This window comes from Anguilla anguilla, chromosome 13 (genome assembly GCF_013347855.1).
Source record: "Anguilla anguilla isolate fAngAng1 chromosome 13, fAngAng1.pri, whole genome shotgun sequence".
Taxonomy (NCBI): Eukaryota; Metazoa; Chordata; class Actinopteri; order Anguilliformes; family Anguillidae; genus Anguilla; species Anguilla anguilla.
This window is the reverse complement of record NC_049213.1, coordinates 37,927,778-37,954,926: the sequence shown is the minus strand read 5'-3', so window position 1 is coordinate 37,954,926 and position 27,149 is coordinate 37,927,778. Positions and strand designations below refer to the sequence as shown.

General features: G+C 42.8%; 1 protein-coding gene across 2 annotated transcripts; it reads right to left on the bottom strand.

Moving 5' to 3' along the window:
* Positions 1-2,894: 2,894 nt before the first annotated feature.
* On the bottom strand, positions 2,895-27,149 carry LOC118211575 (immunoglobulin-like and fibronectin type III domain-containing protein 1). 2 transcript variants are annotated; one of them, XM_035388908.1, is made up of 24 exons: positions 26,948-27,149; positions 21,840-21,941; positions 20,078-20,107; positions 19,364-19,483; positions 17,713-17,852; positions 17,283-17,382; positions 16,982-17,023; positions 16,839-16,884; positions 16,264-16,444; positions 15,891-16,004; positions 15,382-15,550; positions 14,893-15,165; positions 10,595-10,719; positions 9,452-9,593; positions 8,802-9,095; positions 8,187-8,486; positions 7,857-8,036; positions 6,495-6,623; positions 6,006-6,314; positions 5,735-5,820; positions 5,327-5,519; positions 4,447-4,743; positions 3,186-3,512; positions 2,895-3,069 (listed from the first exon to the last, which is right to left on the bottom strand). In XM_035388908.1, the coding sequence occupies exons 2-24, from the start codon at positions 21,883-21,885 to the stop codon at positions 3,065-3,067; spliced, it is 3,648 nt and encodes a 1,215-aa protein (XP_035244799.1). In that variant the 5' UTR covers positions 21,886-21,941; positions 26,948-27,149; the 3' UTR covers positions 2,895-3,064. The 2 variants fall into 2 exon arrangements, with proteins under 2 accessions (XP_035244799.1, XP_035244798.1); XM_035388907.1 differs by lacking the exons at positions 14,893-15,165; positions 15,382-15,550; positions 15,891-16,004; ... (7 more) ...; positions 21,840-21,941; positions 26,948-27,149 and adding an exon at positions 13,065-13,700.

The window sequence follows — 27,149 nt, the reverse complement described above, 5'->3', positions numbered from 1 at the left end:
ATATGTTTTTTTCCTCTGCCTTTGTGTAGGTTAATTTAATTATTCCTCTTCTCCAGTCAGTTGGGTTGATTGTGCTGTGAATTGATTACACTGAAGCCGTTGTTTGCACCGCTGAGGTCGGCAGTGGTAACGGGCTTCCCTTTCACTGGCCGTCCACACGGCGTCCTCTAGGTCTCTTAATAATGCTTCACTACTTAACCTAATGCTCCTCTTTATGACAGCATTTTCCTTACAGAGGTGGGCACTCAGATTAGTCCTTGGTGTTGCTGACATGGCTAAGGCCGAAGATCGTTTAAAATCAGTCCTTGCACCGACGCCATTTGGCGAGTTTGGCAATCAGCATTATTTAAAAGTGAATAAAAATAAAATTGCGTTGGTGTTTTAAAAAAAGACCACATGCATTTATATGTAAATTAAAGTTAAGGACTTAAGTCATATTGCTTAAGTCTAACGAAAGTTTAATATCTTTAATCTCAGTGAAATCAAATTGATGAGATGACTCATTGTTTTTATAAAAATAAATAAATCGATGCAAAGTAGAGAAATCTGCTAATTTCACTAGTAGTATGAAATGTTTCCTTCCCCTCCTATCGCTATATGTGGGCTGAGTATATCTGTATCCTTAAATATGCATTTTTTAAATAATATTATTTTTATCCAGCTCATTATTCATCATGACACATAAAGGCTATGGAAACCTCTTGATGAGTCACGCAGATTATTTTGAAAATGGCACCCACAAACTCTGTGCTTAGCATTCACATTATCTGAGATTGATTGGTGTCATGCCCTTGCTACGGACATCAATCCTTTAAAGGCACATCATTTTAGAGATTTGTGAGTTCCCCTGAAACCACTTCAATTTGCATAAATGTGAGAGATCCTTTTAGTCTTGACATTCTTATGTCAGGTTCCGTGTTAAATAGCAGAAAGCAGTAAAAGGATTCATAGTTTGAATGGTTGGTCATATACCTGGAAATGGACAGCATTGTATTGCAAGTATTGAGATTGTGCTCATTACTGAGTAAATGGAGATTAGTTTTGTTAAATTAGTATGGTCCAGTATGGAGTAGATAGTATTGTTAAATATCTTTTTGTAATGTTTTGGTTAAGACTTGTTTTCTGTAAAACAGCATTAAAAAAACAAAACAGCAAGTAGATTAAATGTTGCAGTTGTTTGGTTTATTTAAAGGGTTTGTGCTTTTCACTCAGTAGTTCGTAGTTCATACAGTAGTTGTTTATACCCAGATTTTTTTTTTTTTACAGTGGCAGTAGTGCTTAAGCATTTAGTGTTTCCATTCAAAAACAAAATAAAACAGTACTAATCTAATTTCTAACACATACAGTAGGTATTGTGATACCATAAACATGAGCCATAACGAGTGTCCCTAAACTCTAGGGTCTGTGTGATATTTTTAAACACAAGTAAAATAAATCCAGAATACTGTAGGAATCGAGCAAGTGGGAACAAGGTCGACATTTCCCCTCCTCTTTCCCAGCTCAAGACTCTCAGAGGAAAATAATAATCGCCTCACAAGCTTTCACAACTTTCATGTAAAGAACAACAACAACAAAAAAAAAATGAAAGTGTTCCTGGTAGTTTACAAAACTGTATTTAAGGGAAATAAGACTGAACCCGTGTAGTTGCTGCTCAGCTGATTTTAACTCTGACAAAACAGTTTCCCCTTTTTATTTTCTTAAGAATAATTATGTACTAGAGAAGGTTCACAAAGCACACAAGACTGGGTTAACTCAATTTAAAATGCACTTTCAACCTTTTGCGTTTAAACTTTTTTCAGGTTATTGAAAGCTTGATGGTCACTGATATTATAAACTCACTAAACTAAAAATGAGAACCTGTAGCCATGTCCATACAATGTCCGTATCTTAAAATAAATTACATATAGGTTTCAGTGAGCTACTATGAATGTATTTATTATCATATTCCCTGCTCTTCGTTATAATTAAACAACCTAGTGTGCATACACCTCAGATCTACCTTTACAAACCAAACACACATTAAAAATAAATGCAATAATTTCCATAAATCAGCGGTATAGGTTGTTGTTGGTTAAGGATAACGTTTCTGTTGTGAATGCAGTCACAAACACTAAACAAATTAAAATAAATAAATACTTTGATAATCATGCAGCATTCTAGAATTCACTGGAATATGAGAAATATAGAAATATTCTGCAATAATTTGGGCTAGCTTGCCATATAAAGTGGAAGTACAAAAAACTCTGACAGGACAGCTGTGCTGGAAGGCTTTTAAGGTCAGATGTACCTCCATAAACTGAAAAATCAAACGTAAAACAAAAAAAATAGTTTTGAATTACTACGATAAAACTAAATGTGTGAGCAGGTATGTCTGTGTGCCATGTAAGAACACATTTGTTTTGTGAACACATTTGTTTCAGTCCAACAATAAATTTCTTTTTTTAGTTACTGTTTTCATCATTAGTTAAAGATTAATGTTCTGATATTGCACTTGAAAAACCACATATATTTTTGAGACATACATCTTTCTAATAACGTTAGTGAACTGACAAGTCAGTGGGGCGACATAGCTCAGGAGGTAAGAGCGGTTGTCTGGCAGTCAGAGGGTTGCCGGTTCGATCCCCGCCCTGGGCGTGTCGAAGTGTCCCTGAGTAAGACACCTAACTGCTCTGGTGAATGCGAGGCATCAATTGTAAAGCACTTTGGATAAAAGCGCTATATAAATGCAGTCCATTTACCATTTTACCATTTAGGTCACAGAAAACTTGCTTGGCAAAAGAGTGTTTCAGCACATAAATCTGACTGTTAATTTTATCACATAATTCATTATTACCTCTAAAATAAATTATAATTTGTATGCCAGCAACCAACCACAAACCAGCCTGACTTATATTGCTCCTAAGTAAAGATGATAGCCTGAAATGGATTTGACAAGTTTCTTTTAAAACACACACAGTAAGTTATTTCTGCATTAAAAATAAAACAAGGTAACAAGATTTCCAGAAAGAAAACATGGCTATAAAAAAACAAAGTCTAGAGCTGCAGCCTTGAAAATGAAGGTGGTTTATTCTGGGGGGAAAAAAGAGAACAAAATGAATATTAGTAATAATGAATGTGTGTTTAAAATTTGCATTTTGCAGTGATTTGCATTTTTATGAGAGTTAGGGTAGCTGAGAGCGCAGTACCTCTGACGGTGAGCTTGGTGGAGCACTCCGCTCGGCCCAGCGGGTTTTCCGCGAGGACTTTGTACTCCCCCATGTCTTGATGCCCGACCCTGAGGATGAGCATGGAGCACACGCCGCAGGTGTTGGTGATGTAGTAGTTGGTGTTGGTGTTGAGGCTGACGTTGTCCCTGTACCATGTGACGTGGGGCGCGGGGTCGCCCCGCACGGCACAGGTCATGTAGCACTCGTAGCCTTGGGGCGCGACGTGCATCTTCAGACCGGTCAGGAATTTCGGGGGACGCTCAAAGTTGACGGCCTTGGATTCAGGTACGTTCAAGGTGAACTTTTCTGTATCGGGAAGACACGTGATTATTTCCAGTGCATTTCCAGAGTCATCCCCAGTAAGGACATGTGCATGTGATGCCTGATATGTAATACCGCGTAATTTAATTTTGAATGACATAAAAGTACAAACATTTATTTTTATGAGCCGGTGGATTGACACATAATACTGTACATGACAGATATTATTCTCATATACTGTATATTGTGGCTAAAAAATAAGTGAATAAAAATACTGAGAAATGAATTTGACAGAAACTCTGGTTATGTTTGCCTCACTAATATATATGGCACTACATAGAGGGTACATACTGTATGAGCGTACATTAACACTTATCACTGTTGTGAGGTTGTGAGTCATGAAAAGCTGAAAGGTGGATGTGCTGGTGCCTGATTGACCAGCAGGTGTTGCTGGTGCATCATGAGCCACTGGTCGATGCTAGCCATTACATTACAGGCATTTGGCAGACACTCTTATCCAGAGCGACGTACAACAAAGTGTATAACCAAAACCAGGAACAAGTGTGTTGAAAACCCTAGAGGGAAGTACAGTACTAAGTTCAGGGAACGACCACGTAGTTTAACTTGGACCCTGTAGGTTAATCTGAGTAACACAACAGAAAACAGCAACAAAGCAGTCTATGCAATTAAAACAAGCAGTAGTTGAGTGGGCACAAGTGCAATAACTAAGTCAACTAAGATAAACAGCTTACCTAGCGACAACCCTAAGATTACATAGCCACAGTCAGTGTTAGCCAACTCCAGATTGTATCATTTCATAACAGTCTGTGGTGCCCATCGGTGCACTAGAACAGTGCCTTAACAGGATAAGATGCTCAGTAGCATGTGTGAGTGCCCGTTTTTACATTTTTTTATTGTGTGTGTGTGTGTGTGTATTCCTGATGCCTTTCCAGCCATGCTACCAATCATAACAACACACCTTTCTTCTTGGTGATTGACCAGACTGTTGATTCAGAAGGCTTAGACAGGCCCATGTCATTCTTGGCGTAGACTCTGAAGTAGTATTCTCGGCCTGGCATGATGTTGCAGACGGTGAACTTGTTATTGAAGAGGCGGTCGGCCACGGTGTGCCAGGCCCGTTTGACTGAGTCGCGCTTGGACACCAGGTAGTGGAGATGATCGTCACGGGTCTCGTCTGGAGACGGTGCCCAGGACACCGTGACCGTGCCCGGAACGTTCTCGTCAAGCTCCACCGGACCAGGAGGTTTGGGTTCGTCTGAAACCAGGTCAGAAACAAGGCCATCAGAGACAATGTCATCCAGTCGCCTGTGTTTGAACTTTGAATTGGTTAAGTCCAGGTCAGTTGAACATGATTTCCTTTGGCCTACATCATCACAGATTTTAATGAAATTTGGCATGCTTATTTGGTCTTATAAGGAACCCCTTAAACCGAAATTGCACTTATCTCAGATCATTATTAAGGGAGATATGGGCCTGTATTTCAAAATGGATAAAATCTTCACTCAAGTGCACAGCAGAATTCGTAACTGCGCCACTTTGCCTCGTAGCAAGCTGGTCATAACTTGCAGGACTGACCTTCGTTTTCTCTCAATGTTTTGCTCTTTGGTGAAATATATATATTTTTTAATTTAACATCACGTTCTGTTAATAGAGAGGTTTTATTGTTTGTGTATGCATGTGTGGTCCAATAGTAGCTATTTTGATCAGATATTAGCTGTGACTAGTGCCTACAGGGTGTCTTGCAGGTTGTCATTCAGTATTTCTTAGTTTTGTATTAAAAAACTGAATAAACCTGTTGCATTATCATGTCCTTCATGCCGTAGCTTAGCTTAGATTACCTGTGACTCTGATCTCAGTGCTGAAGGTTTCCTGGCCCACCAGGTTCTTGATTATGATGGTGTAGATGCCTGTATCGGAGCGCTCTGCTGAAGGAATCAGGAGCTGTGACGTGCCGTCAGCGGTGCTAATGGTTGCCCTCTTAGACACAGGTGAGTCGTCCTTCAGCCAGGTGACCTCTGGCCAAGGAGAGGCCTGGAGACGGTATAAAAATAATAATTTCTCACAATGACACCGTATTATAATGCAGATATGTTCAATCTGAAACTGCACATCATCCTAAAACAATATATTTATTAAAAATGGGACAAATAATGTTTGGTACTGTACATCGCATTATGCAATTTTATCTTCTGCTTTGATCCAGTAATTTTTTAAAAGGCTTCCTATATTTTAAACATTTTATATACCTCAAAATTGATGCTGACACGTAAAGCGTTTCCTGCTCTCGCCACCATGAAACTGTTCATTTTCGCATCTGTGAATCTTGGCCTCACTAAAAAAGAGAGACAAAATGACAGGACTCAAAACTCCGGACTTTTCGCGAAAGGACAGGACTCAAAACCCAGGAATTTTTTTACCCTTCTAGCTGTAGAATGAATTGTGGGGCAGTGTTAGATATAACCATAAAAGAACCTTTGATCAAGCAAGCATAAGCGGAAACGTTTCAGTTATACTCACCAGGGGGAGGCATGGCAAGGACGTAGTTATTCAGTTCTTGGGGATCCCCTGATCCCCCAACATTGGTGGCGACCACCCTGACAAAGTACATAGCCATTGGCTTCAGACCTTTTATGGTGTAGCTGTTCATTGTGATGGCATTGGTATTACAGCGAGTCCACACTTGTTCGTCTTCTGGACGAATCTCCACGAAGAAGCCTTTGGCTTCACCTCGACCACCCTTCTCGGCTTGGGGCTTAGACCAGGACAGGCACAAGGTGTTGTAGTCAGAATCTATCACCTTCAGGTCAGAAACTTTACCTGGGGGATCTGGACACAGGACACGGACAACTGTGATTAGTGGCTGATACCAATAATTCTTTACAGGTTTTGCTAGCCGTTTCGCGATTATTCATTTGCGTTATTGTCCAAACCGCTATGCTGTGAATGCTGGAAAATCTGTTCCGAAAATGAAAAATGTTTCTGTCACCGTTCCTCAGAAAGACTTACTCATGGGCTCCCTCGCAAACACGAACTCAGAGGGGACGCTCGGTTCTCCGGAGCCTGAGAAGTTTATTGCGCTCACTCGGAATTCATACGCTTGCCCCTCAATGACGTCTGTCACTGTGTACTGTTTGTCTATGGTCAAAGAACAAGCAAATACAAGAAACAGTAATGAGCAGCAATAACAGCAGAGCTTTTTTTTCCCCACAATAGTACCTTATCATTGTTTTAGCCAATTTGTTGAATTATTGAATTATTTGCAGATCATTTATTCCACTGATACTGATACCTGTCATTCTATAAAAATCAAAACAAAATCATGCTTTCCACTGATAGCACATTAATATGTACAGCATGGATTTTTTTCACCAGTTTGCTGTGTTATGTTACAACCTTTTGAATTTGTAATGAAAAATATAAACGTATACAACATCAGAAAGCAGATAATCACTTAGACCCTGTGCACAGGGGGCTTTCAAATCCATTGTACAACGAATTCTACACAGTTGTGGTACAACGGAATTATGTGTATGCCTCAAAATGTTTACAGAATCGTTGTGGTAAAAACACATTCAGGAGGTAGTGTACAACGCATCTCAAGTTGCGTGTGTCCGCCCAAACGTTTTGGTTGTGTTATTACGTCATTGGAATGCACACGTGTAGTGTAGTTTCTTTAGCATAACTGACAAAAAATAAGTTAGCTTGCTTCCCATAATGTTAACGTTAAATTTATTAAACATGGAAGACAGTAATGGTGACGATAAACAGAGTTGGAGTGGCGGGAGTGTAGCACAGTGGGTAAGGAACTGGGCTTGTAACCGAAAGGTCATAGGTTCGATTCCTGGGTAGAACACTGCCGTTGTACCCTTGAGCAAGGTGTTTAACCTGCATTGCTTCAGTATATATCCAGCTGTATAAATGGATACAATGTAAAAGTTGTGTAAGTCGCTCTGGATAAGAGCTTCTGCTAAATGCCTGTAATGTGATGTAACGAGTGGCGAGGAAACCGTTTTTAACCAACATCGAGAACAACCTTTGACACGTCTTCGGTGCTGATTGACAACAAGACAATTTCTGCCACGGCTGGCTGACAGTCTCCTTCAAAACATCAATGTACGAACCTGGGGCCTAGTGAAAACCATGATTGAGTTGATTGTTAAACACTCGTTGGCAGGCTATTGTGTAGCTAGCCAGAACTGTTCCCACTGGTGCGTGTGTACGAACAGGCTACAACCGTTGCATTGCCAACACATTCTAGAATGCTCCAAAAACGTTTTGAAAAAGCTCCGTGTATACAGGGTCTAAAGTCTAAAGTCTGCTTGCAATGCTGAATTGATTCATAATTCATATTTTATGAAAAGCTCAGGCCTTTAATGGGTTCGCCCCCCGGGTTGACTAGGCTCCAGAGGTTGCTGCCCTTCTTGCGTTTCTCCAGGTTGTAGCCCACAATGGCAGTTCCTCCGGTGTTGGTTGGGTTGACCCATTGGAGATTAATGCGGTCCTTGAAAGCACTGACCACTTTGAGTGCGATTGGTGGACCCGGGTATGCTAAAGCAAAACAGTGGGGTCATGTTTTAACAGGGCTGTGTTCATGTAAAAAGAAATAGCTAAGAAACATTGTGCATGAATACTATTTATGGTATGGAACTGTTGGGAAATAAGCCTTGATGATAGATTGTGGCCTAAGACAAGCCCCACCTTTAGTTCCAGCCTGTACGTCTTCAGTCACTATCATGTCGCTCTCGCCCTCTGCTGTGATGGCTCTGATGCGGTAGTAGTACTTCTTGCCGTGTTCCACGTCAGTGTCCCTGAAGCTTGGCGGTTCCCCGGGGACATTGCCGATCTTCTTCCAGGTGTTACGCCCCACCTGCTGACGCTCCAGGTGGTAGTTTGTCACCTTTGAGCCACCGTTGTCCTTGGGGGGCCTCCACTTTATCTCAATGCAGCTGGAAGAGCCTTCAATCACTTCCAGTGGACCTTGGGGTGGGGTAGGCTTGTCTGACAAAAAAAAGTAAATAACGCAGTCTTGTGTTATGCTCATGCGTGCAAATGTTTATGTCGTAACTCAAGTATCCACATATCTCCTATGCCCTGACGTTAGTTTCTTTCATAAATTGGTGTTGAATAGTCACGGCAGCTGCATGTTGACATTAACTTGAGACCTTGTATGTAGCATCTAACTGCATAAGTAAAGTAAAGGTGAGGATCGAGGAGACAAGGACGGATAATATAAGCAACTGGAATGAGCCCAGTACCTCTGCCTATTTGAATTTGAGCCTTCATGTACTTCTGCGTCTGTCTGGCTTCACCTACCGAGGACGTTGAGTTCCGTTGTGGCCTCCGTGGTGCCAAACTCATTCTTGATCTTGACCTTGATTTCTCCAGAGTCCTTACGATTCAACTTGCGAAGAACCAGACGGGTATATCCCTCGTCGTTCTCCACTCTGATATTGGTGTCATTTTTCACCTCCTGCCCTTCTTTGAACCACTGCACTTTGAATGGTTCGCGACCCACAAATGGAACCCTGAAGGATGTAGCCTGACCGGATTTTACAGAGACGGGCAAACAGAAGTTTTTAATATCAGCTTCAGCAATCCTTGGTGGATCTAGGAGATGAAACATAAACCTACAGTTACTTATTAAAGCATGTATGCAAAAGAAGTTTCTCTGTCATAGTGAAAATGGGCAGTTGAGTTAGTGTTTCAAGATTTTGAACCGCCATGACAGGAAGATCATTTTAATTTATTCATACAGTGTGATTATTTATCGAGTATGGCATATGGGAAATTTTATATTTTCTCCCATCAATCTGATAAAAGGACTGTTTATGATTTGTCTGAGAAACACACCGTCACATATATCACTTCATTTATCAGAGATGTATTTGGGTGGAGGTGATGTAATCTTTTGATTTCCAAGCCCGGTGTAGGTACGGGGGGATGACAATGGCAGCGATTCTGACCTTCCACAACGATCATCGATTCCGTTTTGCGTCCCTCCGCTTCAAAGCGATATTTTCCAGAATTTTCCTCGGAGACCTTGAGGATTTTCAGCTTGTGAGTGGCGCCCACTTTAGAAATTTTTATCTCTTTAGAGGAGGACAGCTGACAAGAAACGCAGAAGGAAGAAACATGGTTAAAGGTCTGCAGTAGGACAATGGGTAAGGAACTGGGTTTGATTCTAAGGTAGGACACTGCTGTTGTACCCTTGACCAATGTACTTTTAGCAGTAAAGATTCTAAAGTTGTACAACTCCCTAAATGACAGTAGTGTAGTTATTTAATGTAATGTAAAGGCACTTTTCACACTGAGGCGCACTAGACAGGATACTGGAGGCTCCTGTCCACTAAAAATATGTCCGACTCTGGCAAAAGGAAAGAACAGGTTTCAGATGCGGAATGTGACCTTTCGCTTGTGTTTAACCAAAGCATTGGTAAACCTCTAAACCAGGGCTTCCCAGTCCTATTCTTGGAGATGACATAATGATAAACCTAACAAAGCACAACTGCTTCTCCTAATTAGCCATTCAACAATATCACTGTGAGTTGTGCTTTGTTAGTATTGGAGTGAAATCCTACAGGACGGTAGATCTCTAGCAGTTGAATGAGGTGTGCTTTGTTAGGATCGGAGTGAAAACCTAAAAGGACGCTAGATCTCCAGGAACAGGGCTGGGCAGCCCTGTTTTAAACCTTCCTGTCACAAAGTAGCACATGTATTTTATTTATAAATACCAGCTGTTTACTTGCGTTCAGAAGTCAACAGATCTGCATGTTAGAAGCAGTGAGAAGACAAAGAGTACCTCTAAATTCATGCATCATCCATTTATGGTACCAAAACATAGGGAAGAAAACACCTCTTCGTGTCTCTGATATGTTGAACAGGATAAAACCAACTTTTTCAATGATTTAAGGCAGAATATTTCTCGTTGCTCACATTTTGAAGTCACTGCTTTTTTTTTTCCCCTTTATCGATCTTGAGTTGCCAACGCAAACGTGCACGGGAACCGTTTGGTGATAAGTAGCAGGATGACGCTCCTCAATGGCTGTTCATTACATTTGCACTAGCAGTTGGAAACTGGCAATAAAAGTGTAATGAAATGATCTCACCTCCTTTCCGTCGTGGTACCACACTCCCTTGGAGGCTGCGCTGCTCATTTCGCACGTCAGTTCTGCTGACTCTCCCAAAATGGCCTTTGCGTCGTTCAGAGCGCTGGTGAAGTAAACTCCAGGTTCTGGAGGGCATAGCAGGTGTACAGTTACCACCTCTTTATCGGACATGTGCTTGCAAATCTCCTCAACTTCCTGCAAAAATGTGCTGGTTATCGTAAAATTCGTCCACGGCGTGGTGATTAAAACCCCCTAGGCTTCAGTACACGGTAGGCTTTTGAATACTTATCTATGGAATAAAATCACATTTACAAATGTCATGTGAAAATGAATAATTTCAAACAAATTTAGTTATTGAACTAAAGTAAAACTTAAAAAAAAAAATGCATGCTCAAGAATCAAATATTTTCCATTTGAGTATTGTTTGGAAAATGTCTTCATTTTTCCATCCAGTGTTGGCATCCATTTTGTTCTGGACATTTCTAACCCAAGATGCACAGTCGATTTGTCTCAACTTCATTCCTTCAGTTGATGGCTGCCTTGCTTTCATTATGACAGTGGTTCCAAACACTGTTCCTTGAGATCTACCTTCCTTGTAGGTTTTCATTTAAACCCTCATTTGGCACACATGACCCCACTAATTGGCAGCGCAGTAAGATTTCCAGCTGTTGAATGAGGTGTGCTTTGTTAGGGTTGGAGTGAAAACCTCTAGGACATTAGATCTCCAGGAACAGCGCTTGAGAAACCACTGCATTTTGAAAATCGTATCCTCTTCTCAGATGTTCTAATGACTAACATTGCCACGGATGAATATGCAACATAGCAGTGTTTGATGTAGTGAGGAGTTCGTAGTTTTGGTAAGACTTGGTCACGACATGAGAGGGGCCTATATTTCTTATATTTTCATATCTCTGGTCACTTTTCTTTGCGCCTTCTAAAGCAGCTTCATTTCTTTTTCCTAAATCTTGTCTTGGCCGTTTTTCCAGCATTTTGGGCTCATCGAGGCCTACATCTTCCGACATGTTGACAACAGACTGACAATTCATCATGGATGGCTGTTTGACCGCTGCAGTGTGGTGTCTTCTGCAGTGTGAGATCAATGCCTGGTTTTGCATGCCCACCTTCCTGCAGGCACGCATCTTCTTGCCGTCCTTGTCACTTTGGCAATTCCATCTCATATGATTGTAATAAACGTAATAAGAATGAAGAAAGAAACTCAGTATCAGTATCTGATTTTTTTTTTTTTCAGGGAAACCAAAGGCACACATTACAACACAAATTCTTTTACATAAAGCACACAAAAATCTTATTCCATACAAGGACATCAAGACGATTCATCTGGTGACACATTCTGCACCCAGTTAATTTTATTATTATTATTATTATTATTATTATTATTATTATTACATGTTCGCTTATATAATAGTCTTTATTGTAAGACAACTACAGTATGCTTTTTAATTCACTGACCACACTTAGTTTTTATTGAAGCATCAGCAATTTTTTTTTAGGCAAGTAATTTTGATTAAGATAAGTTTGGGAAAAGCTCCCATAGCCATTTGCTTTCAGCAATTGCTTCGATGCAGGGCAGTCACGTCGAAGCAACGGACAGTGCAGCCGTCAGAATGTCTTACCGATGGCCGCGTCCGACCCTGCGTGAGCCAGGGGCCCGGCTGCCCCCTCGAGCCCAGAATCGGCTGCGGGGCCAGAGGTCTCAACTGCCCCCGCTTGCCCCATTTGCCTGGCTGAATCTGTCGTGCCTTCATAATCGGCTCATAATTAGCCCAAATGATAATTATCATAACCACTGTCAGCTTAATTCATTTTCAGAGTTTTAAGTTGGATCATAAGATATGAGATCGGATAAGAAAACACAACAAAAACATTGACGCAAACAACAGTAATGATAACATTCACAAACAAATAGTGCTCAAAATGACAGTAATCAGACCTGGATGCATAGGCACACATACTCCACAGAGTCTACAATAATGACAGTGCAACACACACATTTAAGCATTAGAAATGAACACACATTTCACATACACAGAGTAAATATGTGCTCGTATTATAAGTACATTGCAAAACATCATTTGTTGAAAATAAGATCAGTGTATTTTTCCAGAAATCTTAAAAACAACGCTGAAAGCCAACAATGACAGCAATAGCACAAATAGCCAGACAGTGTTTCAAACAACTTTGGACATCCATAACAGTAACAATAACAACCAAAATTATTGTAGTACAGACAACGGAGGCAATATCAATGATTAAAAATATGAGAGTGATGATAACAATCATCAAATCAATATGAAGGCCTGTGCAATCCTACCGCTTCACTGATCTCTGTGATGTTTCTAGAAGGCATATTAAAGTCTGAATTCAGAGACAAGGACAAACGTCACTTTAGGTAGGACGGCCTGTCCCCTTTGCTCTGTATGGATGTGCCGGAGGTAGCCGGAACTCTTACCTTCAGGTTTGCCGGCAGCTTCCCCTGCCGCTCCTTTGCGCTTCTTCCCCTTCGCATCTTTTTTTGCATCTTTGCCGGAGCCGTCTTCTCCAGTCCCATCTCCGCCCGCTCCCCCACCTCCTTTTCCTCCATCGCCTCCGGCTCCTCCCCCTGCACCACCAGCTCCTGCTCCAGCACTGCCAGATCCTCCATCTCCACCTCCCGTACCTCCTGCTCCTCCACCGCCAGCTCCTTCACCTCCTGCCCCTGTGCCACCAGCTCCTCCATCTTCACCTCCTGTTCCAGTACCTCCTGCACCTCCTGTGCCGCCCCCTCCTGCTCCTCCACCATGAGCCCCTGTAGCACCTTTTGCAAATCCTACACCGCCTGCACCTCCCACTCCCACACCTCCTGCTCCTGCACCACCTGTGCCTACACCTCCTGGACCTCCCATACCTCCTGTTCCTCCAATACCCCCTGCTCCTCCTCCCATGCCTCCTGCACCTCCCATTCCCATACCTCCTGCACCTCCTCCCATACCTCCAGCTTCAGCACCACCAGCTCCTGTGCCTCCCATTCCTGCAGCACCTCCAGCTCCAACCCCTCCCATTCCCATACCTCCTGCTCCTCCCAATCCTCCTGCTCCTGCCCCTCCCATTCCCATACCTCCTGCTCCTGCACCCCCCATTCCCATACCTCCTGCTCCTGCACCCCCCATTCCTATACCTCCTGCTCCTCCAATACCTCCTGCTCCTGCAGTGCCTCCAGCTCCTGCTCCTCCCATTCCCATACCTCCTGCTCCTCCAATACCCCCTGCTCCTGCAATGCCTCCAGCTCCTGCACCTCCCATTCCCATACCTCCTGCTCCTCCAATACCCCCGGCTCCTGCAGTGCCTCCAGCTCCTGCACCTCCCATTCCCATACCTCCTGCTCCTCCAATACCCCCTGCTCCTGCACCTCCCATTCCCATACCTCCTGCTCCTGCACCCCCCATTCCCATACCTCCTGCTCCTGCACCCCCCATTCCCATACCTCCTGCTCCTGCACCCCCCATTCCTATACCTCCTGCTCCTCCAATACCTCCTGCTCCTGCAGTGCCTCCAGCTCCTGCTCCTCCCATTCCCATACCTCCTGCTCCTCCAATACCCCCTGCTCCTGCAATGCCTCCAGCTCCTGCACCTCCCATTCCCATACCTTTTGCTCCTGCTCCTCCCATTCCCATACCTCCTGCTCCTCCAATACCCCCTGCTCCTTCAGTGCCTCCAGCTCCTGCACCTCCCATTCCCATACCTCCTGCTCCTCCAATACCCCCTGCTCCTGCTCCTCCCACTCCCAAACCTCCTGCTCCTGCTGCTTCTGCTGCTGCCTTAGCCGCCGCATCCCTGGCCTCCTTCTCCGCATTTGCTCTTTTTGCGGCCTCCATCCTCCCCTGCATCTCCTTCTTCAGTTTCTCCTGCTGCTCCCTGGCAAGTTTCTCCAGGTCTTCTGCTCCTGCGCCCCCAGCCTGGGTCGTTTTACGGGCTTTCTTTTTCCCACGTGAATCAGGATCCTTGTCAGCTGAATCAGGAAGACATTAAGCGGGTTTAGAATAGGACTGAATTGTGTGAAGAGCAATTGGACACACACTTGACGATTACTGCAATTCACACAGGTAATTTGCAAGTTGAAGTCTTTCTTAAGTTGGGAGCTTACAGAATGGTAAACAGGAAATTGTAAAATTGGACCACTGTCGTTTAAAAAAAAAAAAATCTATGTTATGCTCTAATCCATGAGTGTACCATTTGCATGGATGTGGAGCAATATTTAAATTGTGGAGAGACTTTGAGAGGAGAAGCTGGTGTCACCTCACCTTCTACTATAAGCCAGGCGTTGCAGGATTTAAGTCCAGCCACAGCTGCGTAGATCCCACTGTCTAGGGGCTTGCAGTCCTTCACCACCAGCTTGTGGATGAGCTTGTCCTCGGACACTGTGATGTCGTACTTGTCTCCAGCTTTCAGGGGAGCGTTCTTGCCCATCCAAACAACGTTCGGCATGGGGAGGGACAGCACGCACTGGAAGATGGCGTCCTCCCTCTCTTCCGCCTTCACTTCCTGGATCTTGGCGAGGAATTCCACCGGGGGAACTGAGAGCAAGAAAGGAGAAAGTGGAAGGCCATGTGTGTTGTAGGAACAGTAAAACAGGAGGATTGCTTCTGTTGGCCTCGCTATGGTAGAAATCATCTACCTAACATTCTCGAAGCTTCTCTAACTCGCATGGCTTTTTCAAGTTTTTTTTAATTTTTACTCATTAAAAGTCTGGCTTTTTTTTTTTTTGAAGTTAATTTTGACACCGATCTTACTCTTGAAGTCAGTGGAGAATACGTTGGCGCCTTCAACATCAACCTGGTACAGCCCAGCGTCCTCTGGCGCAAGATTGTTGATGATGAACATGTACTTCTTGCCAACTTGCTTCAGTTTGTGTTTTGTTTCATCGTGTTCATCCTTGCTGTAAGGAACCATTACACCATCCTAGAGGAGTAGAGTTGTAGTGCTTTAGTAAGTAGTCTGTATCCATTCCTGAACCTGATGCAAGGAAAATAATGTCTTAGCCATTTTCTGTTCTTTTTTCATCTGTTGTTTTTATTAAAATGAGTGCTTTTCTACGCTTTGCAGAGTGGCAGAAAAAGAGCAAAAACCAGGCCTGAACCCCAAATAGCAAACACATGAGGTGAAAAGCTCCCAGTGGGGAGAAGTGTGTGTGTGTGTGTGTTGAATGGTAGTGCCACAGCTTGAAGAGCTGCTATTTACCTTGTGGAAATGAGACAGGTCCTTAATGAACTCAAGCACTTGCATTTCACTGCAAACTCACCTTGTAGAGGAAGATCCTGCTGTTGGGATCTTTGAGTTCCATGTCGAGTTCAAACGATGCCATGTCCGCCGCTTTCACCTCGATGTGCCTCAGGTTGCCGAGCTGTTCGATGAACTGCAGCGGGGAAGAGAAGCGCGCGGTTGTTAGAAAGGAAATGTATTTCATAATGTGACTGGGGTACAATGCAGTACAGTGCCCCCCCCCCCCCCCCCCCCAAAAAAAAAAGTCCTAAAGTAATTGTAGTGTCGTCGTCCCCCCAGTACACCCTTGCCCTAACTCCTGGAATGAAGTGCAACATTCCCGTAATTTTACAGGACGTTCGTTCGTCGGGGACTCATCCCGGGACTTCGCTCGCACGCGTCGCCCGCCGTACCTTCGCCTGTTCCTCCTCCCTCTCCCGTTTCATCTCGTTCAGCTTTTTCAGCATCCCGCGGAAGTCGGTGATGCCGTACTCGACGCAGATGCGCTCGTAGTCCTTCTTGTCCGCGCTCAGCAGGATTTCCCAGACTTTATCGTCTGGTTCCCCGTCGTCTTTCACTTCCACCTTTCCTTCACTGGAAAAACAAATTACAGAAAATATTTCACCTGGTTTTCCATTTTAGACATTTTGGGCATGCTGTTATTCACAGCGGCTTCCACAGTATTTTATTATTATTATCATTATTATTATTATTATTATTATCATCATTATTATTATTTTGCATACAATCCATTTATGGAGCTGGATATTTGACTAACAATTAAGTATCTTGTGCAAACCCTTGAAATTTTGATGGATGGTTAAACCGCGTTTTTCACATAAAACATAATAGTTTCAAGCTTTTCGCCTGCAAACCTGTTAGGCTATCCCGTTTAACCCTGTTTTCAATGACAGCAACAGCAATAACAACAGTAACAACAAAAGCGACAACAACACAGTTACTATGGTGCGCGTCAATGATGTCTCACCGTTTCCTCAACATTTTTCTAAACTCAGTCGGATCCTTTGATGGAGCTACAGGAAAAATATATAATAATTATAAAGTGTTTAGCAGTTTTTTATTTGCATTTAAACGGTGACATGCGTCAAAAAGGAAAATCTGACGGATTACTTTTCTTTGCGTCTGCCAGAGCCTTCTTCTTCTTGTATCCAACTGGAATAGAGGAAGATGTTTCATTAGTCGAGCAAGGCACAAATATCTCACGGCAAATGGATGCAGATTTAACACCAGCGCAATGGTGGCTATGGGAAAACGCATGTAAATATTTAATACAATGAACGAGAGAGAGAAAAAGACGGAATCTAGTGTAAAAGGGTTCTAAAGGCCTCCAACTTCCTTCTCTGAGGTCGTTGACTTTTCTTATGAAAACCGAGTTAAGGTTGTTTTTTTGTCTGCCATTGTTACTTCTTACCTTCTATAATATTGAGGACGGCGGTGCAGACAGCCTTTCCGTATTCGTTTGTGGCAAAGCATTTGTAGGTGTCTGCTTGATCCCCGGCCACTTTGGGCATCTGTTAAATCGTTGGATAATTTCAACATCCCTGAATTTATTCATTTTTGCCCCGTCAAACTGATAGTTCTCGAGAATGTACACGAAAAGCACTGCCAGTGCTAGTCAGTTCTGCCAGAATTTATTTATTTATTTATTCATTGCTTCATTCTTTTCTGTCCAGGCATAGCATTTTTTTTTTTCTCATTTACTTATTTAAATATTATTTTCTGCTCGCGCATTGGCTATTTTCTATTTTTTTGAAAAAAAAGTTGAAAAGAAGCAAAATATTTAGCAATGGCTGAGCATTTTTTTCTTTGCAGGTAGCTCAGATATCTGCATAAATACGTACCTCTAATGTGTGTTCACGAGATTCCGGATCAAATTTATTCTGGTATCTCTCTGGATCATTTATATTCCCGTTGGCTCTGTTCCATGTGACCACTGGTTCGGGATTCCCAATCACGACAGCCTTGAAGATGGCCAATTTGCCTGTTGGCCAAGCAGAAAAATCAGTTCTTGTTTCTCTGTCTGATTGTTTCTAAAAGTAAAAAATCACTTTCTTCTTTCCAGTCTTGTTGACGAAGGTGCTGTTTCCATTTGATTAGATAAATGTAGTAAAGTAAACTGTAATAAAGAAAATGGAGCCAAAATTGAGTGAGCATTGTGCTTACAGGGTAGTCATGGTAACCGATTTTCAGAAAAGGTCAAGCCTCTTTGTATGTATGATTGATTGTTTGATGGTAGTTGTGATATCCTGGTTTGTTTGTGGAATATTTACTTGTGAACATTAATCGATACGGTATTGTATGTTTTTCACGAGGCCAACAAAATGTATCAATTTCTGAAGGTGAGCCCATGTCAAATTCTATAAAGCTCATTGTTCTCTCTCTTTACTAATATTCACCAAAACAATGAGCCTTGCCTAGCTATTAATGCTGAGCAGCTAACTCCATGAACTAACATACAACTAACATTATTAAGCCATTGTTAAGGTGTGAATATTTGCTATAAAACATGCATACACATGACTTAAATTTCTGACATGTGTTTGTCAACAGATGGTACCATTACTGTTCATGATTAAAAACAAACCACGAACAGAACAATTAGACATCATGTGCTATTGGATAATTCTGGAGACAGTTTCATATATTAGTTGATGATTATGCACTGCGTTACTTTATGTTAATGTAAACGTATTATTAATGCTGAGCAAAGACAATTCATGTTCTTTGTTGAAGGCCTAGTTAACATATGTTATTTATACTTACTGTTGTATACTGTTAATTGGCTACTTAAGTTAATAAATAATGTGCTATTACAATCTAGGGTATTAGATATCGGTTTATTTCAAAAATCCAAAGCAAAAATTATGGTATGATGGGTGCATAGGCATATCTGCTAAACATAGCCTGAGTTATGAACGCACCTAATACATTTTAGTGTCACTGCTGTAAATGGCTGCCTACCCCGACACATGACCCTGAGCAATGTGTGCAGGTTTGGTTTCCTCTCCAGTGATCATGTGCTTTACGGCAGCGGTCACATGTCCAGGTCAAGAAGTTGGACGCGCGCTGATGCTGATAGATCACTCATCTGAGTATAAAATTAGCCTTCGTGGCCTTCTTTCCTTGTTTTTTTTGCACCTTGATACTTGGCTTAAAGTATGTCCTACATCCACTTTTGTTTCAGTATGTTTTTCCCCGTCGTGTGATTTGTGTGTGATTAAATTTAGAGTGACAGGGCCTAGAATGCTTAAGGTTCGTAACCTGCTTCAGATTTGATCTCAAAAAACAACAAAAAAAGTTATTTAAAAATACATGACACTGAATTGGTTTGCCAAGCGCATACACACACACACACACACACACGCACACACACGAAGTGCTCAGGACTCATATAGTCATTAAAACATCTATCGCTCACAGAGCAAGGCTGCGAAGTGTTCTTTTGAAAAGGTTGTTGGAAATAGTGAATTATAAAACGTGATTGTGACTTACCCTCCTGAATAGTCAAGGCGATGGGTTTGCGGGTGAAGTCCGGAGTAGTCATTCCCTCTGGGAGTTCGTCCACATACTGTGTGATCATGACACCTGGAACTTTGGATCTTCTTTTTGTGCCTGGTACAGGGTGCAGATTTAAGAAAGCGCTGAAGGTTGTGCCCAGCGAAGTTGCCATCAACAGCTTTTGCTCTTTTTAGGTCATCTTACAAAATCCCTAATCAGTCACTGCATGCATGTAATAACGCATCATATATTTGTGATTTTATTTTGTTTTTTCACTGTTTGGTCCAACAAATGTACCACAGGATACTAATACAAGGTAATATGAAAGATACATTACCTTTTTTCTTTTCATTTGATCTCACCCTCCAGACAGTTATAAATATTCATAAGTTCAACTGGACCAGCATTACTGGTCATTTTTAAAAAAATATGTGTTTATGAGAGAATGGGAGTGGCTTATAATATACATAATAAATGGATACACCAGGACCCACCAGAACCAGGGTTCAGAGGTCACACTTTAAGCGTCATATACATCATCAGCCAATGGAAACTGTTGCATTGTTGAAGCTCTACCCCTTATGCACGTGCACAGGAATACTGCTCCCAGGGGTAAGAATAAAATGCCCCTTCGTAGCTGAAGTTTCCATGCACCTTCCTGCAGGCATGTATGTGTATTGAAAAGAAAAGATGCCTCCCCCAACATACCTTTTTTCTTTTGCGGGGTTCCATCAGTGCCTGGTGTGGGTAAAGTGTGGCAGACAGACAGGAAGGAAGAGAGACATAAGGACATTAATCCAGGTAATCCAGGTAAAAGCACAGCTGAGGCTGAGTGGCTTGTCAGGATCAGGCACACCTGCTACACTGTACACAAAGACTGGGAGATACAAACTCCATTCTGCAAATGAGGGTGGACGTTTGAGGTGAGAACCGCAAGGTACATGACAAATTACATCTGCAGTTTATTATATTAATAATAAAAAATAATAGTGTTTTGCCAGATTTTGCCAAAGTATTTGCGGTATATAAATTTATATGTCTTGGAAGTTATCTTTTCAGATTTGTGTTCCTTGGTTGAAACCTGAGAGTATATTATGGATTATTTTGTTATTATTATTATTATTATTATTTTCAATGCTATTTGTGTCAGTCCAAGTTTACCCTGAGAACCAACATGTATTGTCTCTGACTTTGAGCCAAGCAACTTTGAACCATAAACTAAGCTGGCAAATTTATCGATATAGCTCAAATAGAAACTGTATAATCTTGAAAATAGCGAAAGACCTTGAGTATTTGGAGACATCAGGTTGTCTGCTAGTGCGTCTGTACTGATGTACATGTGCACATGAACTGAAGCCCTGGGGCAGTGTTACGACACTTTTCTGGCATCAGCTGTTTAGGACCTTGAAAAAGACACAGACTTTAAGGCTTGGCACGTGTCCATCTACTGTCTTCTTCCTGCTCCAACTTCAAAGCTGCTCTTTGGAAAGGAGCTTGTAACCGCTCTCTTCATTCTGTTCCTCAGAAGCTACATTTTCTTCCCACGATTGTCTAATCCCCACATGCCAAAAACAAATATGTTGGAGTGTCTGTAGATATATTTTAGTGCTATGCATGTTTCCCCTCTTCCACTTTCTGTGTCAGATTGCCTGTGCTGCTCGTTCTTCGCGTAGAGGAGGTGTCAGGGGCTTCCAGAGGTTCATTGCTGCGTATGTTGCATGGCTGGTTGATAATAAAACCTACATTCACTTCACATTCTCATGTTTTTGTTTTCTTCTAGATTGTGCTTGTAGCGGTTGACTGACTGGTATGTACAACTAAAAATTCCAGGGCTGCTCTTTTCATTTTGGTAAATCTGTGCTTATATGTACACATATGGAAACTCTTTATGTACATTCCATCTTGTTTCTACCCAGATATGCTCATTTATACAGCACATTGCGCTGTAGTGCACAAAGGTATTGTCTAGCTTATTGAAGCTGAGTAGCCTGATATATCTTTTCTAATGTCTACATGTCTGTGTCAGGGCAACTGCTTGGACTTGTTGAAGAAAGGTTACTCTTACAAAATTGTGGACGAGAGCAGATCTTTGGGTCTTGGGTTTTGGGATCTCGTTTCAGCTTCAGGTTGATTTTCAGCTTTCTGTTAATTATGACTCTGCTGATCTAAGGCCATCAGTCCAGGGACATAATTCTTGTGTTTGATTACTTGACTTGTGTACTTCTGTTTGACTGTTTGTTCTTTTTTTTGTTTGTTTTTTGCTTCTTTGGAATATTGCAGTTAGAAAACAAACTACCACACATACTCAAACACTGACACATCTGCGTAACACTATGTAAAACATACTCAAACACAGACACAATGGGGGTGTTATTAATGCTCTATGTAACTGTATTTGTTAGTGTCCTGTTTGGCCTGAACCAGCTCTGCTGAAAAGGAAAATGGAGGGGGAAGGTACAGGTTTTCTTACCCTGCCCTGTGGCGGTCTGATCCCCCATTTTGGCTTGCTTCCACATCCTAGCGTCTTTATCTTCTATGAAGATTCAGAAATTCTGCTCTCCAGTCCTGTGAGCTTAAAAGGGGAAGAGAGAAGAAAGGATTTGTGTGTGGTAAATCAGAACTGAATCTATACAGTTTTTACACGGCTGCTTTTTACAGGTCAACACAGGGGGTCAAACTGTCACACAGCACTGAGTGAAGACAGCAATACACATTTTCACTATGTCCTGTTGCCAAGAAACACATTTGGATGTAGCTTTTTTAAAAATAATCTCTAAATAAATTTAAAATAACATTCTGTCAACTGCGTTTTGATTTAATAAGCTACGCTGTGTCTTCTGTTGGTTTTGGAAACCTGAATTCCACAGCCCAGGCCTATTAAATCATTAAATATAATTTGACAGTTGTAAACTTTTTTCCCCCCCATTTTTACGAGTGAATAAAATGGCAGAGAATATGCAGGGCATTGTGAGAATTGTGGACTGGAAATGTGTCCCAATTAAGTGTTTGAGCTGCATCCAAGGCACACGGCATTCCCATTGGGAATCCCAGGTAGTACCAGCTGGCCTTCAATAATGGGGCAAATGCCACCCAGCTGCAGCACTGTCCATCTTTAGGCTAATCAGCAGGAGGTGGCAGTCCTCTTTAAGCTTCCAGATTAAAGTTGTACATCTGCCCCTGTAATATCATGAAGATATGTTTGAGTAGCCTATACTCTGTGCTGGTTGTGTTTTCTGATCTGTCCTGATTTTTGAAGGGGACGGGACACAAGGACCGTGACAGACTTGGAATCCCAGCTAGCACAAGACGGCGCTGGAATGTTCTGTCAGCGTTATAACGTTGCCACTACGTTGCAGCAACATTGTGAGAACGTTTCGCGTTAACTGGCATCAAGGCAAAGCTGCCTCCTGTTAGTATACGTGCAGACCCCCCACTGGTTGAGAGGTCCTACAGAGAATCTCTACAGTTGACTTTTATTTTGTAGATTTATAACTGTCTCACCCCGTAGGCAATATTTTGTAACAAAAAAAGTAATAGAAATGTAATATTAATTTTAAATATAAAACTAAAATTCTTGTCAGGGTTAACTTATTTTTTCGTTTTTGCAGTGCAGTTGTCATCCAAGCGATGACCAGCTCTCAGACCCCGGCCCTCTCTGCTAGGTTTATGCCCTTTTTTGTACTGATTTCGACAGTTTTCTGCACGAGCAGCTGGGGCTTCATAAACCAAACGGCAATCTTGCTATTTAAGCATTCCGCAGTATCATATATCAATTTACTGATGCCGTGTTGGCGTGGACGAGGTGAACGCATGAATTACGGCGAATGCGAATTCTGCCTTCTGTGGAACTCATCATGAGGCAGCTGTGAATGAGAGCAGTAAGCCCAAATAGCCGGCGACTCTGGACCAGAACTGGCGCAGGTCCGGCCCGGAGTCGCTGTGCTATCTGGGAGGGCTTCGAGTCCGTTTCCCGTGATTTCGCCTTAATGGCTTTTGTCAGCGTGTTCCGTGTCACGTTAGCGACGTGCTAAAAGCACAGCGCGGCGGCGCATTGCTAACGGGCAGCAGCTGCGGTCTGCGCCCAAGCTGGCCTTGATGTCTGCCATTTGACTCGCTGCTGATTGAGGGACAAGCATTTTGGGACCTGACAGCACACTGATGGGCATGGGGGTTGGGGGGGGGGGTACGGTGGGGTGGGGTGGGGTGGGGGGGCGTGCCGTAGGGGGTCTGGGGTCATGAGGTTGCTTGGAAACCCGATCCTTTCTGCCTGTGTTCTTCTCCAGCGCCTCTGTTCAGCGCCATGGATTTTAAGGGCTAAAACGTGTCCCTGTCCTGCTACCTAAAATGTGCAGTTATAATTCTCACAGAACAGTCGCCGAATCAGCTGTATACCGGTAGCAGTGTACCTTCACTCCCCCCACGTCCACGCCCTCTAACCCCGTTTGTCCAGTAAGGATCGGAGCTGCATGAAGGGAAAGCGTTCTGTCGCTGAGAGAAATAGGAGCTGTACCTAATAACATAGCTACACATTAGCAGTATGCGGGAAGAGAGGCCGCTCTGCGGGTTGCTGTCAGTGAATCCCCACCTAGTCTGTGGCCTGACTCGCGCACTCAAAGTGAATTTTAGGACTTGTCGGGGTGATCTTTTTGTACTGGGGGTCACTTCAGGGAAGCACCTCGAGAAGGGAACCTGTTCAATTATATTTTTCCCGGGTCAGTTCTATTCTGTTTTGTGTTTGGTTTGACAAACCTATTGGTTTATGAGGTTACTAAAATATTTCCATCACTGTGACTTAATGTACTGAGCCTGTAGACAAGGCCCCTAAAATACATATTTAAATTACTACTCGCATAGTAGAATGTTCGGTGGACATTTTACTGTGCGTGTGTGTAGGTCCAGCACAATACTCATGTAAATGCATTGCTCGTATTAAGACACAAGCGTTGCCATGGAGATAGGCACGCCCCCTCAGTCCTCCCGTTGATTGACTCGCACAGATGTTCCCCCCCCCCCCCCCCCCCCCCAGACTCTGCAGCCAAGCCTTTTCATTTGATACAGAATCCTGAGACGGTTGCAGAGACAGACAACCCAGGCGAAATTTTGAGACGCTCGACATGCATCATTTATTACTAAATCCGCAATTATAACTGGTGAAATGAAAATAAATATAGAATATAAATATTAAATATAAGAAATGTTTTCATATAATTATGATTTATACTCATAATATTTAATATTCCTCTGTGGACAAGAATAATGTTAACTGAAATGCACATTGCTCACAAAAAAGAAAAACCACTGTCAATGTTTTTCCTTTAATTGTGTTAATGAATGAACATATGAAGGCCTGCTTTTAAAACTAGAAAAAACGCTGTCATTAATTGTTGTTTGTGCTTTTTTCCTCTCTCATAATAGTTTTTTTTAATTCTGATCTGCACTTATTTTCATTAAATGTAAGTAAATCTGTATGTGAGAGAGAGATAATCTAGTGTAAGGTTCTAAAGGACCTCAAACTCTGCTTTCCCTCAGGTTATTGACACTTTTTAATGTAAAGTGAGCTTGTGAGCAGAGGTATGGTAAGAGACATCACATACGATCACATATCAAGTGCTCTATGTATAAATGAGCGGGTGTGTGACAGGACCGATTGCTAAGCTATCACCACGTATGAATTAAGCTGCAAGGCAGTAATTAGAGCACTGTTGATGTAAATGTACTCACTGACCATCTAACACAATTACACTTTAATTGTTTTTTTGGGTTTTTTTTTCCCTGCCGTAATTACAGGGTGACCCAGTGTGCAGTGTTCCATTGAGCACTGAGGATTCCCCCTTTGGAAAAGTTCCGCTTCGGAAAAGTTTCCCTTTGGAAAAGTTTGGCATTCCGGCGTCCTCCATTCCGTGGAATGCTCAAACGTGCGTCTGCCTGAGGTGAGGAAATCGCTGTCGCATGAACAGGCCGGTCTGACATCACGGCTTATTTACGACCTGTCTGTTGGCTGTTCCACTGCCAGAGGCTAAAACTAGATTATTCCTTGTGCCAAACCTATGCCTACTGTACGTAGAATATTTTTATAGGTCTTAATGAGATCGCCCAGCTAACTGCTCTGTTCAGTTGAAACTATCTGGGAACTGTCTTCGGCGTTCTCAAGTGTCAGTCCTGTCTTTGCTGGGTCTGAAATCTGTGGCCTTATCTCCAGTTAACTCATTTTCAGTTACCCCATGACAAGGCCCTTAACAGACTACTGGAACTATGAAGTGCTGTATCTTTTTAATGAACATTCTGCAACTGACAAGAATGTGTGTGTGTGTGTCCTATCAGCTTGAAATGTTATTGTTGTTATCCGATATTAAAATGTGAAAGTATTTATGTGAATCTGGAAAGCTAGTTGGCGTGTAATTTGAAGAAATTTTATGCAAATAGGTTGAAATTTGCTTTAGAAAGCTTTTAGCACTTTTGACACTGCATTTTGCAATGCGAGGCACCACGTTCATTTCATACAATGCGAAAAGCTTAACAATTGCAGAGTGACGAACAGAAGGCACCGTAGTTCTATTAAAATGGTTCAGCAGACATATCTATTGATGTAATTCTGACTTGTATGGGTTTTCAGAGAAAATTGTTAACGCACTATATCAATAAAAAAAAGTCACACATTGAAATACGAATGTCTCCTGCATCAATTATTTGTCTTTTTTTTTTTTTTTATTCTTTCAAACATTTCTCTTCCGTTTTGGGAATCTCTGAAAGCTCGGGTGCCGCTCTTGCGCTAAAGTTAGCCGCCGGCCCGCCACCGGCTCCACCGCGGCTTCACGTCACCTGACCAGCGGCAACGTTCAGCTCCGCGAATTCCGAGCTCAAGCTGAAATTCAACCTGAGAACTCGCATGCCCCCCTATCAAAATGATTTCAAACCTGACCGCGGCCTGACAGCTGCGACAGGCTGTCCCAAGGAAAGGCGTTCACTTTACGGGGCTGAGCTCGTGTCTGCAGACCACCACTGTGTGCAACATATGATGGACAGAAGGACTGGAAATTACACGGCAGTAAAAAAAAAAAATTTCATCACTGCCCTCGATGGAATTGTAACAATGTTTTCTTTTCTTTTTACTATGCCATTAAGAGGGGCCTTGCCGACACCGCCCCACCCCCCCCCCCCCCCTCGTGCCCCTCTTCAAAGCTGGGATTAGTAACCTGCCCTAGAAGGTGATATTTATCATGAGAAATAAATGAATTACCTGTGCACAAATGCACGTGCCTTTTTGAAAATATAAACATGCGCATGCACACACACGCATGCAAACATGGTCACGCACACACACACACACCCAGACACACAAACAAGCTGCAACAAAACAAAACAAACTCTTAACGTATCACTGGCCCGCAGAATGAGTTTAACCCGCTAAATGGAGATAAAAGCCTCTCGTTGGTTTTTGAGTCGCAGGGTAGAGGAGCGGTTTCGCTGAAATGGAGCCTCCCCCTCCCCCCCCCCTCCCCCTCCCCAGGGTCTCTGCCTGGCCGTGACCCTCTAACAGAGCCCCCCAGGTGCGACGGAGAAAAGGCAAGAGCAACTTACCTGCTCGGAGTGCTCAGCCCTCTCTCTCTCTCTCTCTCCGCTGCGCTCGTCTCCAGAGATCGCGCGCTGTCCACCCTGATATTTGAGCGCCCGCTGCTGCGCTGTGGCGCAATAAATCCTGGCATGCCCCTGCGTGGCAGAGTTCCCTCTGCAGCCAGCGCTGGCGTGCCAGGTGCCAGCGGGCACACAATGCCGCTTGCTC

What these genes read in the sequence shown, in the direction of transcription:
- LOC118211575 (XM_035388908.1), bottom strand. Translation starts at nt 21,885, where the DNA reads ATGTGGAAGCAAGCCAAAATGGGGGATCAGACCGCCACAGGGCAGG. An exon ending in GCAGGATCTTCCTCTACAAG is followed by an intron (nt 15,551 to 15,890) that starts GTGAGTTTGCAG and finishes CTACTCCTCTAG; the next exon opens with GATGGTGTAATGGTTCCTTA. An exon ending in GTCAATCACCAAGAAGAAAG is followed by an intron (nt 3,513 to 4,446) that starts GTGTGTTGTTAT and finishes TTCCCGATACAG; the next exon opens with AAAAGTTCACCTTGAACGTA.